This window comes from Oryctolagus cuniculus, chromosome 11 (genome assembly GCF_964237555.1).
Source record: "Oryctolagus cuniculus chromosome 11, mOryCun1.1, whole genome shotgun sequence".
NCBI lineage: Eukaryota > Metazoa > Chordata > Mammalia > Lagomorpha > Leporidae > Oryctolagus > Oryctolagus cuniculus.
In genome coordinates, this window is record NC_091442.1 from 13,242,604 (window position 1) to 13,256,371 (window position 13,768).

At 62.8% G+C, this 13,768-nt stretch overlaps 1 protein-coding gene across 1 annotated transcript in view; it reads left to right on the plus strand.

Moving 5' to 3' along the window:
• Window positions 1–13,768, plus strand: part of CDH22 (cadherin 22) — a 117,352-nt gene that overhangs the window by 90,523 nt on the left and 13,061 nt on the right. Inside the window, exon 8 of the mRNA XM_051844977.2 lies at window positions 5,561–5,697. Coding sequence (XP_051700937.1) covers window positions 5,561–5,697 — 137 coding nt within the window. The remainder of the gene's footprint in view (window positions 1–5,560; window positions 5,698–13,768) is intronic.

Below are 13,768 nucleotides of genomic sequence, written 5' to 3' on the forward strand. Positions count from 1 at the left end.
CCTCAAGTGCGGGCCAAGCGGCACCGATCTGGTGCTGATTCCTCCTTCCGCTGCCTCTGAACCCCTCACCTCTCTTCCACCCGGGCTGCAGGCACAGTGCAGCAGAGAGAGAGAAGGAGGGAGAGGGCGAGGGAGAGGGGGGAAGAGAGAGAGAGGAGGGAGGGAGAGAGGAATTTTCCATCTGCTGGTTCACTCCCCAAGTGCCCACCACAGCCAGGGCTGGGACAGGCAGAAGCCAGGAGCCTGGCCCTTCATCCGGGTCTCCCCTGAGGGTGGCAAGGACCCACATACTTGAGCCATCACCCACAGCTTCCCAGGGCGCACGTTAGCAGGACGCTGGATTAGAAGCAGAAAGGGGATTTGAACCCAGCCACTGCTGCACCAAGCCCCGCCCCACCCCAGCGCAGTTGTCAAGCATCCCCTTCCCCCCTCCCCAGCCGCCTCTGGTGTGACCCAGGCCTCTCCCGGGGGGACCGTGCTAGGTCTAGTTTGTCGGAGAGCAGAGACGGCAGCTGCTGCAGGTCTCCCGGGGAGCCGAGAGCCAGCGCCGGGCCCAGGTCAGCGCTCCTGTCTGCAGCCGCCTCCTCGCCACTCTCCTCGCTCCCCCGCTGCCTCCTCCCCTGCCTGGCTTCCCGCCCCTCCTGCTTTTATCTGCGAGGAAAGGGCCAACTTTGAAACGTGCTCCTCACCTCCTTTCATCTCTCCTTGCTGCCCCCATCCCTGGGGCTCTTCAGACGTGGAGCTGAGACAGGGCCAATTTAACACCGCAAACATTTACCCGACTCCTCCTCTTTGCCCGGCCCTGCGCCAGCCTGGGGATGCGGAGATGACTCAGCCAAGGGCAGGGGACAGGTGTGGAGATGGGAAACAGGGGAGCGGCTGTGTGAGACACACAGAGACAGAGACAGAGACAGGGTCCGCCCAGGCCCCAGCTGCCGCCCAGAGCCCCCTGGGTCCCGGCTCCTGGGTTCCCCTGGGAGGAGGCACTTCCCAGGCAAGGGATGATCAGAGGAGACCCCTGCCCTCTGGAGAGACCATCAGCAAGTGTGAAATGCAGCTATGAGCTAGAAAGAAGAGTCATGTAGGAGGGAGGAGGCCATGGGGGCCCCTGTGGAGATCCCCCGGGGTCCAGCCTGGCAAGGCTGTAGCAGATGAGCATTTCTGGTACCAGCAGGACCAGCAAGTGCAATGGTCCTGGGGCAGGATCCTGGAAGCGACGTGGCATCCAGGAAGACTGCCTGGCTGCGTTCGAGGGGTGCGGTAGGCACGTGGACAAAGGGATTTCCTGAGCCCCTGCGCTGGGCGGAGTCGGAGGGGTTGGATTCCCCCCTCGGGAAGAAACTGAGAGTCAGAGGGCGGAAGGGACTTGCCTAGGGCTGCCCAGTCCAGACAGGGAAGGCAGCCTCCTGGCCCGTGCCTGCCACGTCACCCTGTTCTCACCCTGCAGGTGCCACCTCTGTCCGGCACCCTGCCCGGCACACAGAGATGAGTCAGACACGGGGCAAGGGGAGTCTGGGACCCCTGGGGCCCCATCCAGAGACAGATCCCAGTCCCAGGGGGCTTGGATGGGGGGACCAGGGGTGGGGTGAGCACTGTGGGCACAGGGAGGGGTGAGGTGGCCCCTGAGGGAGGACGCAGAGGAGGAGGTCTGGAGCAGAGCTGGTATTCCAGGGGGGAGTGGCACGAAGGAGCTGGTGCAGGAACAGAATCATGGAGCCAGGAGGTCAAGTTCAAGAGCAGGGAGATGGGCTCGAGGAGCTCACAGCCGGGGCACCTGGGGTCGTGAATGTCAGGTGAAGTGCAACTGGGTCCCAAGGGCAGTGGGAAGGCTTTGGAGGGCGGGACAGAGGGCTCTGCATGGCGGCTCTCCCTCCAGGAAGCCACTTGTTAGTCCGCGGGGTGCCCTGGGCCAGGCCAGTGACCCCTGCATCGGCACCCAGCGTGCCACAGCAGGCTACAGCAGAAAGCCCCTGGGCTTTGGGGTCAGAGAAGCCTGGCGTCCAATCCCAGCTCGGCTGGAGAATTCCGTTCAAGTCACTGCACAGCTCCAAGCCTGTTGCCTGGCGTACTGGCGTCCTGGTCCTTCCTGCCTCAGCCACCCAGGTTCCGAGGTCGGTGCTCCGTGCTCCCAGCGCTGGGGGGAGCACCAAGGCCCCAGCGCAGAGTAGCAAGGGGACACCTGGCTGGTGTCTGGTCACCCACTGCCCCTCCACCCTGCAAGCCGCACGCACCATGGACGTCGCCAGGCGTTGCGGGAGGGCTTCTGAGTGTGCACATCCAAGGGGTGCGGGGAGAGAGCAGGAATCACGGGGAGGGGTGGGAGCGGAGAGGAAGCCCTTGGTTGGGGGTGCTTTGTATCTGGAGACCACCCCCCACTCAAGGGGCTGGGGCGGAGGCTGCCTGCTGAGCCCACCCCCAGGCACGCAGGAACAGCAGGAACAGCCTGCCGCTTTATTAAGCCTGTGTGTGTTATCTATGCACATATTCATGTGGAGAAAACCCACAGGCGCGGTGGGAAGCAGCACCCGCCCCTTCCCGCACCCTAACCTGCACGGCGGCAGCGCTGGTGCCATCCCCGCAGCTCGTGCGACTGCCAGCAGGGGTACCTGGCTGGCTCTGCACGGGGTGCCCCCAGACCTGGGCCTCTGGGGAGGCCCTGAGGTTTCCAACTGCCATTCCCCGCCTCCCTTGCAGCCGTGCCTGCGCCCCCACCGTCGGGTCCTGGCAGGACTCCAAAACTGATGCAGAACCTTCTAGACCACAGCTGCCTCCTGCCCTTCTCAGGCCACTGGCCACGCTCCAGCGTCCATGCCCGGCGCTGCCCACGCCCAGGCCCCCAGGGCGCCCGCTGGGCTGGGGGCCTCCAGTGCCTGCTCCTGGCCAGACAACTCGGAGCGATGATTAGAATAACAATAGTTCCCATTTGTAGAGTAATTTTCCTGGAACTCAGCGAGGCACCTTACAGGCACTTGATCCTCCCTGTAACTTGCGAGGTAGGATTAGCAGCTCGGCTCCCGCTGAAAATTAAGCCTCAAACACACGAAGTGACTGGTGGGGGGTGGGGGCAACAAGAGCCGGCATCCAGACTCGGGGCGGAGCGGCTCTCCCCGCGCCTCCGCTGCTGCAAACACTGCACACGCTCCCGCACACGCGCTCACCGCTCGCACAGACCAGACCTGCTCGGGAGGTGTCCCAGCCCCCCCCGCCCCCGCCCTCACAGTTGCCAGGCCACAGCCCTTGCCACGTGCACGGAGCCGCTCTCTCCTCTCCCTCCCACTCATTCGCTGGCTCCAAGCACTGGAACAAAAACACCTGGGTTCAGCCAGTGTCAGCCCAAGTGTTTAGCTGGTTAATGGCGAGTCCCCGCGGCCCCCGCCCAAGGCCTTGGGAACAGCTGCCTCCACTTAGATGCCAGCCCTTCCCTCCCCCTGCTTCTAGAAAGAGACAGAAGAGAAGAAGGGGTGGGGGGAGAGGTCTGAGAGAGGGGAGAAGCAGCAGGGAGGCAGCGGGCGCCGTCTCCCTGGTCCTGCCTGTGCCCAGTGCCCAGCGCTGAGCCCCCAGGGCGCCGTCCTCGCCTGCGGAATCCAGGAGGCCACCCCCCGCTTCCTTCCAGCTGAGCCCACGCTCGGGATCTCTACCTCCTTAGGGCCCAGGCGTGTGACCGGGGTTGGGGGCGGGGAGGACTGAGGCTCCACACACTATGGCTTTGGTTCCACAAGCTAGAAAGAACTCTGGGTGCGGAGACCCCAGCATGGGTGCAAAGTGCAAAGCTCTGGCAGCCGCTGTGCAGCCTTGGGCAAGGTCATGGCTGCCTCACCTGGCCCTTTCGTATGAAGAACTGGGGGAAGATAATGACAGTCCCAGGGCTAGCGTGCTGCGTGGCTGGGAAGCAGAATGCTGGCTGGAATTCATCCCCTCCCCTGCTTCCCCTCCTCAGCCTGGTGCCTTTGCGCATGACACAACCTGCACAACCATACATGGCAGTCCTAAGCATGCACGTTTCCTCTTTGAGCCTCAGTGCCTTCATCTGCAAAATGGGTAGCATCTCATCAGCCTCACAGGATGCCTGGCAGGGACCTTGGCTGTCTCCTTGGCCACTTGCTGCCCAGTGCCCAGCTCAGTGAATGTGTAGGACATAAAAGGAAGAATGGAGGGCAGGCGGGGGTGGGGGCAAGCCCCCTACCAACCCTGCGGTACCCACTGCGAAGCGATAACCACCGTAGGTCTGCAACTTCCCAGCCGCTTTCCCCCTGGCTGCTGGGACCCGGCTGGTGGCAGGGAGGGAGGACTGTAGGCTCGGCATCTCAGGGGTGGCAAGGAGCGAGAAACCGGGGTTCGGGAACCTGCCCACGGGCACTGCCTTCACCTCCACCCCAGCAGCCTTCAGAAAGATCCTAAGGGCCGCCGCCCCCACCCAGCTCCTCCTAACCCCCAGCACCGTGTGGGAGGTACCCCATTTTCCAGATGAACAAGTGGAGGCCAAGGAGGCAGAGTGTCTTGTCCAGGGTCACACAGGTAGACTAAGTAAGGGGCAAAGGCTTCCTTCAGGCCCAGGTGGGGCAGCTGTCAGACCTGTCTCTGCAGATGGCACCATCCCCATCCAACAGATGGGGAAACTGAGCCCCCGAGAGGCGCCGCCAGGCAGCCAGACCCCACCCAAGGGTCCTCAGTGTTCCCTGGGCCTCAGTTTCCCTCCCGCGGGTGGGAGGGGAGGGCAGCTCTGGCTGGGCTCCTCCCTGCAGCTGCTTTGTCCTCCCCGCACAATGAGCCTTTGCTTGGCTTTCGGGGGCCTTTGTGGGCGCGCAGCCCGGCCATGCCCCCGCACACCTTATCAGCGCCGGGAAGCGGGGCCGGCGCTGGCGGGGCCTCTCTGGGCCGCCGCTGCCCGAGACAAGTGTTGGACACGGGCCTTTCAGGCCTGGAGCCGACGCACAAAGGCCCTGGAAGAAGGCGGAACAAAGGGCTTTTTCACGCGGCAACTGAAAGCGGCAGATTAGCTCGCACGGGCCGCGCAGGCAGGAGGGGCCGCAGGCAGACCCCAGGACCCGCTGGCCCGGCCCTGGCTCAGCGCGGATGCCCTGTCCCGGGCCTCCACGCCAAGCAGCGGAGAAGCCTCCTAATGCCACAAGTGGCCCCTGTCCCCTGTCCCCATCGGCTCTGGGTGCTGTGCTCTGCCTGCACTCCAGCTGGGGCCACTCCGCCAATTGGCCTTGCGCTTCTGTTCCCCTGCCTGGAACGCCGGCCCCGGGCCCTTCCCTGCCTTCAAGCCCGAACCCAGGGTGGGCTCCCCTGGAAAGTTCAGAATGCACACGGGTGCCGCTGCGTGTGCCAGGTGCCTTGCGCACGCCGGCCCTCACGGCAACTGTCAGTCCCACAGCCCAGCAAGGCCAAGGCCCGCCTGTGGCCACTCAGCAGGTGTGACCGGTGCAGGCGGCCCCCACCCTAGCCCCTGTGTGTCCACCCACCTCGGAAGCTCCCTGTCTTGGGGTGGCGTGGGGGGGCCTGGCTCGGGCTGCAGCCGGCGCCGGGCACCTTCAATCAGCCCGCCATGCCCCCTCAGGTACGCCATCGACCGCGAGTCGGACTTGGACCAGATCTTCAACATCGATGCGAACACAGGGGCCATCGTGACCAGCAAGGGGCTGGACCGGGAGACCGCCGGCTGGCACAACATCACGGTGCTGGCCATGGAGGCAGGTGAGCTCGGTGGCCTCCAGGGACAAATACGGGGAGGCGGGCTGAAGGGTAGCTGTCAATCACAGGCCATAAGGGAGGCGCCAAGGGTGGGGTTGGGGCAGAGAGTAAGAAACTTAGCAGAGGAAAAGTTGATGAGAAGGAACCAAGATGTGGGGGCTGGGGAGGGGTCTCCACCCTGGGGGTGGGGCTGGTTGTGAGGCTGGCTCTCTGGGTGCTGAGCACCTTCTCTGTGCCAAGCCCCGTGCTAAAGGCCAGGGATACAGCCTTGCACAAGGGGAGAGCTAAGCCATCGCCAGCCCATCCTACACCGGGTGATGCTAAGTGCTAATAGGAAAGGAAGAGAAGCAGGCTTGGAGCGGGCGCTGTGGGGGAGGGGGGCTTCTCTCAGGGGAAGGCTGCTCTGGGGGGAGACTGTAAGGTGAGAGTCTTGCCGGTGTCGGAGGGGAAGCATTGCAGGCTGCTGGGACAGCCCATGCAAAGGCCCTGGGGTGGCAGTTTGCCTAGCGAGTGGGAGGAACAGCAAGGAGGCCAGGGTGGCTGGGGAGGGGCAGAGCGATCAGCCATGGTGAGGTCTGTGGGCTTCGCTCCGAGGGCAGTAGAGGTCCTGGGGGCGGGGGGTGACGGTGCCTCTGGCTGCCACACTGAGAGCAGACTAGGAGCTGAGCAGGCACCAGGGAAGTCCTGGGGAGCTGGGGCGGGCGCAATGGGAGAAGTGAGAAGCAGTGTGCTTTGGGGTGCAAGCTGAGCTTGGTGACAGCCAGCGGGACCTGCCGATGGGCCGACACGGAGGGGGAGGACGATGTGGGCTGCTTGGCTTGGCCTGAGGTTCTGGAAGAGTGAGTGTGAGTGTGTGTGTGAGTGTGTGAATGTGAGTGTGTGTGTGAGTGTGTGTGTGTGTGTGTGTGTGTGTGTGTGGCACAGGCGGTTCGCTGAACTGGCAGACGAAGGGCATCCCTAAGACGGGTTCAGATCTGGGAGGCCGGGAGGCGAGAAGCTGGGAGTGGGAGGGAGGGGCGAGCTCAGGAGCAGGAGCGGGCAGGGGCTGAGTGGGGGGGGGCTTTCCAGCAGCCCCCCAGCCCCGCTGTCAGCCTGCCCTCCCCCCACCCGGCTAGTGTCCCCCGCTCCCCGGCCCCACTGGCCCATTCCGGCCGAGGAAGTCCCTAGGCTGAAGTTCTCTCGTCTCTTTCAACTGCAGTTTAAAAGAAAACACAAAGCCGGCTCAGCCCTCAGTGCCTGCTGCTCCCCAGCCTTTGAATCCACTCCGCCGCCGCTTGAAAGGGAGATGACAAAGGTGGCTGGAGAGGAAGTGGCGGCCGGAGTGGGGGAGACAGCGCGCCTCCCGGCCTCCGCGAGCCCGCTCTCAGGGCAGCCCCCAGCCTGCAGGCTGCAGGTGCACACGGAGCCGGGGAGGGCCTGCCTGGCCCCGGGCACGGCCACTTCCTCTCCTCACCCCCACGCAGCCCCACCTGCTGACCCCTGCCCGACCTGCCCCACTGGCAAGTCCCCTGCTGAGGCAGGCCTCGTGCTTCTGCCCAGGCGGTCTCCTTGGGAAAGCAGCGGGGACAGCTGCAGGGACTCCTTCACGGGGACAGCTCAGGCCACAGAGAGGAGGGTCACTCCTTCACGGGGACAGCACAGGGACGCTGGCAGCAGGGTCACTCCTTCACCGGCGTCTTCCAGTTCTCACTTCGGATCTGTCCCGGGGACGGGCACCCGGCAGAGTGTCGCTTGGGACTCCCGCATCCCCGATTGGCAGCTCCTGGGTTTGAGTCCAGCTTCCTGCTCATGCGCACCTGGAAGGCAACAGGCGATGGCTCAGGCACGTGGGTCCCTACCACTCACGTGGGAGATCTGATTCCCAGCTTTTCACCTTAGCCTTCCCCTCTCTCTCTCTCTCTCTCTCTTTCTCTCTGTCTCTCTCTTTCACACACACACTTTATCTCTCTGTCTTTTATATATCTATTCTAGAATAGATGCTTTCTAGTACATACTTTTATTGAGTGAGTCATGATCGACACCCATTTTACTGATGGGCAGACTGAGGCTTGAGGCATTAGGAGAGCAAGGATGTACAATGATGCAGCCAGGATTCGCTGCTCGGTCCCCACCCTGGCATCTGTGGGTGGCCTTCCTCCCCCCAGCACTCTGCTCGCTGTGTCCTGCCCAAGCACATGGCCGCTGTTGGTGACAGAGGAAGACTGGCCGCTGGGCTCGGACGCCCTCTCTGAGCCTCACCTGCCCGGTGTGGTACTCAGGGGGCCGTGGCTGGCCCCACCCCTCAGTGCTGTGGGCGGGCTCCACAGGACCCGGAGGTGCTCAGCCTGGTACTTGGTGCTGTGTGCATGCTGACCTGAGCAGACTGTGCGCCCACCTTTCCCGTGAGGCCCGGGGAGTCTTCACACCTTGGGGTGTCCATTCCGTGATCCCCCCAGTATGCGGGACTCAGAGGGGTGAAGGCCTTTGTTCAAACTCCCCTGCCGCAGCCTGACTCAGAGCCCAGCTCTCCCGCCACTGCCCCCCCCCCCCGCGTCTGGATCCCTCGGTGCTGTCGCAAGTAGCCCCCCTGCTGTCTCCGTGAGACAAGGACAGCATTTTTAGCCCCATTTTACAGATGGGAAGGAACAGCCGTGGCCCCGGAGACCGTGGAAGAAACCCGCCCAGGGCCAGGGCTCCCTCTCAGACCTGCCACCCAGCAGGCGCCTGCGTGTGCCCTCCCGGGCGACGCCAGCAGGTCCCCACCTGGCCCTGAGCCATCCTTGTGTGGAAGCCTTGTACGGTTTCCTCGGAAACAGTACGCTCAAGGGGTCAGGCGGCCCCGCCTGCTCCGGGCGAAACAAACAGGAGGTGACAAGAATCAGAGGGGAAATATTTATACACCGTGGCGGGCTTGGGAGCACCTGGGAGGACGCTCCCTCGGCCGGGAGCTGCCGCCTGTCACAGCGGATTGCCCCCGAGCCCGGCGAAGCACTTAGTATGCGGGGGCCCCTCTCCCGCACTTCTGAGTCATCCATTCTGCCTGTGCAGACGCTCCTTCCACTGACATTATCTTTAACGTTTTGTAATCATGAAATATTAATGACCAATATTGAATTTAAAGTACAATTTGTGTCTGAATCCTTCGGTGGAAAGGGCAGTTGTAAAGGGACAATCTTCAAAGAGACGGGGTGGGGGGGAGCGGGGTGCCAGGACGCCGCTTGTTCCCTCCCCAGGGTTGTCAGTACCCCGCCCCCACCCCCCGCTGCTCTGCAGGGCTCACATCCAGCTGTCCAGGACAGCAGAGGGCTAATGGGACCGGCCGGAAGCTTCCCCAGCTGGGTCACCCCAGGCCAAGTCCCCGCCTCCCGTTGCACGCTTGCTTGCGTCATGATTTATGGATGCGTTTGCATGGGTGTGCCCCCTCCCCGGAGACGGTCTGGTCCATGAGGGCAGCCACACGCTTGCATACCCAGGGAGGAAAGCTGGCCCGGGGATGGGGCGCCAGTTCTGGGGGCGCGGTTCCCAGCTCGCTCGCACATGTGTTGCTTTGGTTTTCTCATGGATGAAATGAGGCGACAAGGCCTGCCTTACGGTGGTAGGAGAGGAACCGCTCGCCAACAGCAGCCGCTGTCGGTCCAAGCTCTCGTAGGCGGGGCATCGCGCTGGGTGCTTTGCATAAGACATCCCTTATCCTCAGGATTCGGACTCAGGACTCACTCAGGGGCTCCGAGCGCCTATCCCAGTGCCCGACACGCAGTGGGCACTGTTAATAGCCCGGGAAGGAATCTGAGCCCAAGAGGGGCTGTGAGAAGCAGTGGACCCCAGCCCCACCTGCCCTACTGCACAGAGGGAGGCCGAGGAAGGGAGCAAGCTGCCCACGCCCGTCTGACGCCGGGCTGTCTGACTCCCAGCCCAGTGCTCCGGAGCAGCCCCAGAGGGCCTGGAGGAAGGAGCAGGGAGGCAAAGTGAAGAGTGGGGGGCAGTTGGGCTTGAACGGCGGGCAGCGCTGTTTCCCCCAGGGACGCTCCCCTGGCCACCCTTAGCCAGTGCTCTTGCCCTCCACCCACAGGGCTCCGGGGAGCACACACGTGGGTGGGGAGAGGCCCATCCTCAGGTGGTGACAGCACGGACTGCAGGAGAGGCTCCACGGGGGCTCCGGGGCAGCAGGCGAGGGGACGCAGTTCAGGCAGAAAAGACCCCTGGGGGCGTGGCGGCCTGCTGCCCGTCCTGAGAAGGGAAGGGTGTTCGAGGCTGGGGCTGGGGGCAGCGGCCTGCACAGGTGAGGCGAGGTGAGGGTGAAGCCACTGCCTGTACGGGGAGGGCCCTGGGTGGCCCGTGAGCAGCCAGGCATCTCCTGGAGGCCGCCAGGAGCCAGTTCAGGTCTTGGAGCAGAACGCCAAGATCAGAGGTGGGGTCCCCCACGCTCCCTGGGGTTCTGAGACAGGAGCAGGCCTGGAGCCCAGCTGGGAGGCCGGGAAGAAGCCTCGGGCCCAGCTGTGTGCAGTGGGGGAGGAGTGAGGGGGGCAAGGCGGGGCCGAGCCGAGTAGTGGGGTGCTCCGGGGAGGCTGAGGCAGGGCCTCTGAAAAGAGACAAGTCACACTGTGCCCCGCAGGAGCTGCTTGGGGAGGCGGTGTGCTCCCCACCGCCCGAGGGGTGTGGATCAGGCCTGGGCTCAGACTGGACGGCTCCTGGGACGCTGTGCCCCCTAAGTGCCTACAGGTACCCACAGGAATGAAGCTCTTGTGACGGCCTGGGAACTCCGTGGGCCAGCCCTGAAGGTCAGCCTCCACTCAGCCTAGGAAGGAAACCTCTGCCCACCCCCAGCCCCAGGGCTACTCCCCCCTCCCCAGAAGTCCTCCCCCGACCCTTGGAAGTGACCCTTCAACCCCACAAGGTCAAAAGCTCCAGTGTCTACTGGGAAACCGAACAGGCGAGCAGAGGCCCCGGGAGAGGCAGAGGAGAGCTGGAACCTGGAGGGGCCCGGGGACCCAGCAGAGAGGGCCAGGAGGCCTGAGCCGCGGCCCCAGCCCCACGGCCCCCAGCCCCGCACCTGCTCCCCAGCCCTCCTCGCCTCCTGGGGCTTGTCTTGCCTGCTGATAATTGGGATGATAAATCTTCCTGCCCAGCTGGCCACCTCTAATCAGAGCCTTGCGTTTGGATGCAATTTAATTCCCTCGGGAGGAGGTGGGGGCTGGGCTGGTGGAGCAGAGGGTCCCGCTCTGCCTCTCTCCCTGCGGCTGCCAGGGAGTGGGAAGGAGGCGCATTTGAGTCTCCCGCCCCCTCCCCTCCCTCCCCCTCCCCTCCCACCCAGCCTCTCTCTCTCTCTCTCTCTCTCTCTCTCTCTCTCTCTGTCTCTCTGTCTCTCGGCTCCTCTTTCTGCGACAGCCAAGGAGAACCACAACACCCACCTTCACTTACTTTACTGATGCGATACCCTGGTCCCAGGAGAGGGGCGAGAAGGGGGTCGCAGCTCTAGACTGCGCCCCAGGGGTGGCTCCTGGAGGGTGCAGCCCCCTGGAGGCCCCATCTTCCCAGCATCCCTCTTGGAGCATGTGGCATAGTCAGGGATGCCACAGACAACGCAATCCATGCATTCTGCAAATCTGTCTTTAGCACCTACTATGTGCCGTGCACCTACCACGCACCATGCACCCAGGTGCTGGGAATACCGCCAGGGACAAAATAGACAGAAATTCTGTTTCCGTGGGCGGGGAGGAGAGATGATGAGCACGTCTGGTGGAGTCTGGAGAGAAGAGGAAGGGGAGGAGTGCCGCGGGCGGGCGTGGGGCAGACTGGGGTGTCTGGGCAGAGACCCAAAGGAGCTCAATTGAGGAGCAGGGCTGAAGAGGGAGGGGTGGGCGGGCGTGTGGCATCGCCATGAAGACCCACGTTCCGTATCCGAGTGCCTGATCCAAGTCTCAGCTCCCCTTCCAATCCAGCTTCCTGCTGTTGCACGCGCTGGGAGACAGCAGATGATGGCTCAAGTACGTGGGCCCCCGCCACCGGCAAGGGAGCCCTCGATGGAGTTCTTCGGCCTGGCCCAGCCCTGACCCTCACAGCCATCTGGGTAATGAACCAGCAGGTGGAAGATTCTCTCTCTCTCTCTCTCTCTCTCTCTCTCTCTCTCTCTCTCCCTCCCCCCCCCCTTTGTATCTCAAATAAATGCATAAAAAGAGAGAGGGATTACGGGTGAGGACAAGGAAAGGAGGTAATGGCAGGGAGATTACTTGGAGCCTGTGGACATGTAGGATTGGGCTTATCCTCCGATTGTCCTGACTTTGGGCAATCAAGGAAAACTTCCTGGAGGAGGTAGGGCCATATGTGGGGCCTTGGAAAAGTAGGAATCTGATAGTGAAAGATGCTATGGAAGACAGTACCCGCTGCTGGTTAAAACTTCTTCCACAGAGCTTCTAGCACCGGCTCCGTGGATCGCCAGCTGCGAGACTGTGGGCAAGCTGCCTCACCTCTCTGAGCCCATTTCCTCATTAGCCATACGTCAGTCCCACTGGAGCCGTCCTCCCTTGGTGACAGGGTGACCGGGTGAAAGAGGGCGGCACGGACTCTGGGCAGGTCAGGTGCTCAGGACTTGCCCCCTGCCATCCTCCTGGGAGCAGGCACGTTCCTAAGTGGGTCACCAGGCCAGACTTTGTCTCCTCTTCCCTTTGCCCTGGCTCCAGCCTCCCCACCTGGCTCAGTTTGGTCCAGGTGCCCAGTGAGCAACTCCGCCAGAGGCTGAGATCTTCCTTGGAAGAGATCCAGACTCCGATTAGCTGCAGCCTCCTGCCCCCATGCACACCCCAGGGCCTTGGCACATGCTGGTCCTGCTCCCCAGGACAATCTCTCCCTCCCTACACCCCTCCTCCTCGGGTCTCAGCAGAACAGGGATGCAAAACAGCATTCCCTGCACCCCACCAAGGTGTGACTTCGTGCTCCAGAGTCTCCTGGCTCCTGTCAACTCTTGTCACGGTCTAGAGTAACGTTTGTCCCTGCCCCCAGACCTCAAGACCCTGCTGGTCTTGTTCACTGCTGTGTCCTTGGTCCACAGTAGGTTCTCAGTCCTTCGTTGTCAGCAAAAAAAAACCCTCAATTCTCAGTTGCAGGTCGCCCAGCCCAAGCCCTGCCCACAAGGAACTCAGACCCAGAGCAAGCAGAGAGCTGCCCGACATTTCTCCTGCCCCCACGTCGGTCTCCTCCCGGGGCACTTGCGGGGCTGCCCTGCTCCTCGCCCGCCGACCCCCAGGGCTTCTCCTGCCACCTGCCCGGATTAATGGCGCACCAGCCCGGGAGGAAGCACCGGCCGGAGCACGCTGAATTTTCATTTAGAATCCGTTAAGGCTGCAGGCCCGCTCAGCTCCGGGCTGTCAATCAGCCTTCCTCAAGGCTGCATCAATTAGTTTAAAAATATTGAATGTAATTTTGCCTGACACAACATATTGCAGCTACTGCAAAATATAATTTATTTTAGAAGAAGAAATAATTAAACTAATTTGCATGTCAGTCAGCTGAACTGAGATGCCAAAGGGGGTGGGCCACGGGGGACCCAGCCCCCGGAGGGGCACCTGCTGCCGGGCAGCGGGAGAGGTCAGCTTGCGCCTGGCCCGAGCAGCAGCCACCACCCAACAGACAAGTCTCCAGGCAGCGGGAGGGCCCTCTGATGCTGGAGCCGGACCACACGCTGGGCTTAGGGCTGCAGCTCTGCCACAGACTCACCTGTGGCTGTGGGGCAAGTCCTACCCCGCTCTGGGCCTCAGTTTCTGCATCCACAAAATGGGTTTAACAACACCCCCTGCACTTTTTTAAACATTTTGACTTTTTATTTTCATTTTATTTGAAACGTAGAGAGAGAGACAAACAGAGACCTTCTACCCACTGGTTCATTCCCTAAATGCAGGCAACGCCAGGACTGGGTCGGGCCAAAGCTAGCAGCCTGGAACTCCACCTGGGCCTCCCACATGGGTGGCACTTGAGCCGTCCTGCAGCCTCCAGTGTGTGCATTAGTGGGAAGCTGGATCAGAAGCAGGGCCAGGACTCCAACCCCAGCTCCCTGAAGGGGGATGCAGGCGTCCGACGTAACCGCTGCTCCCAACGCTCATCC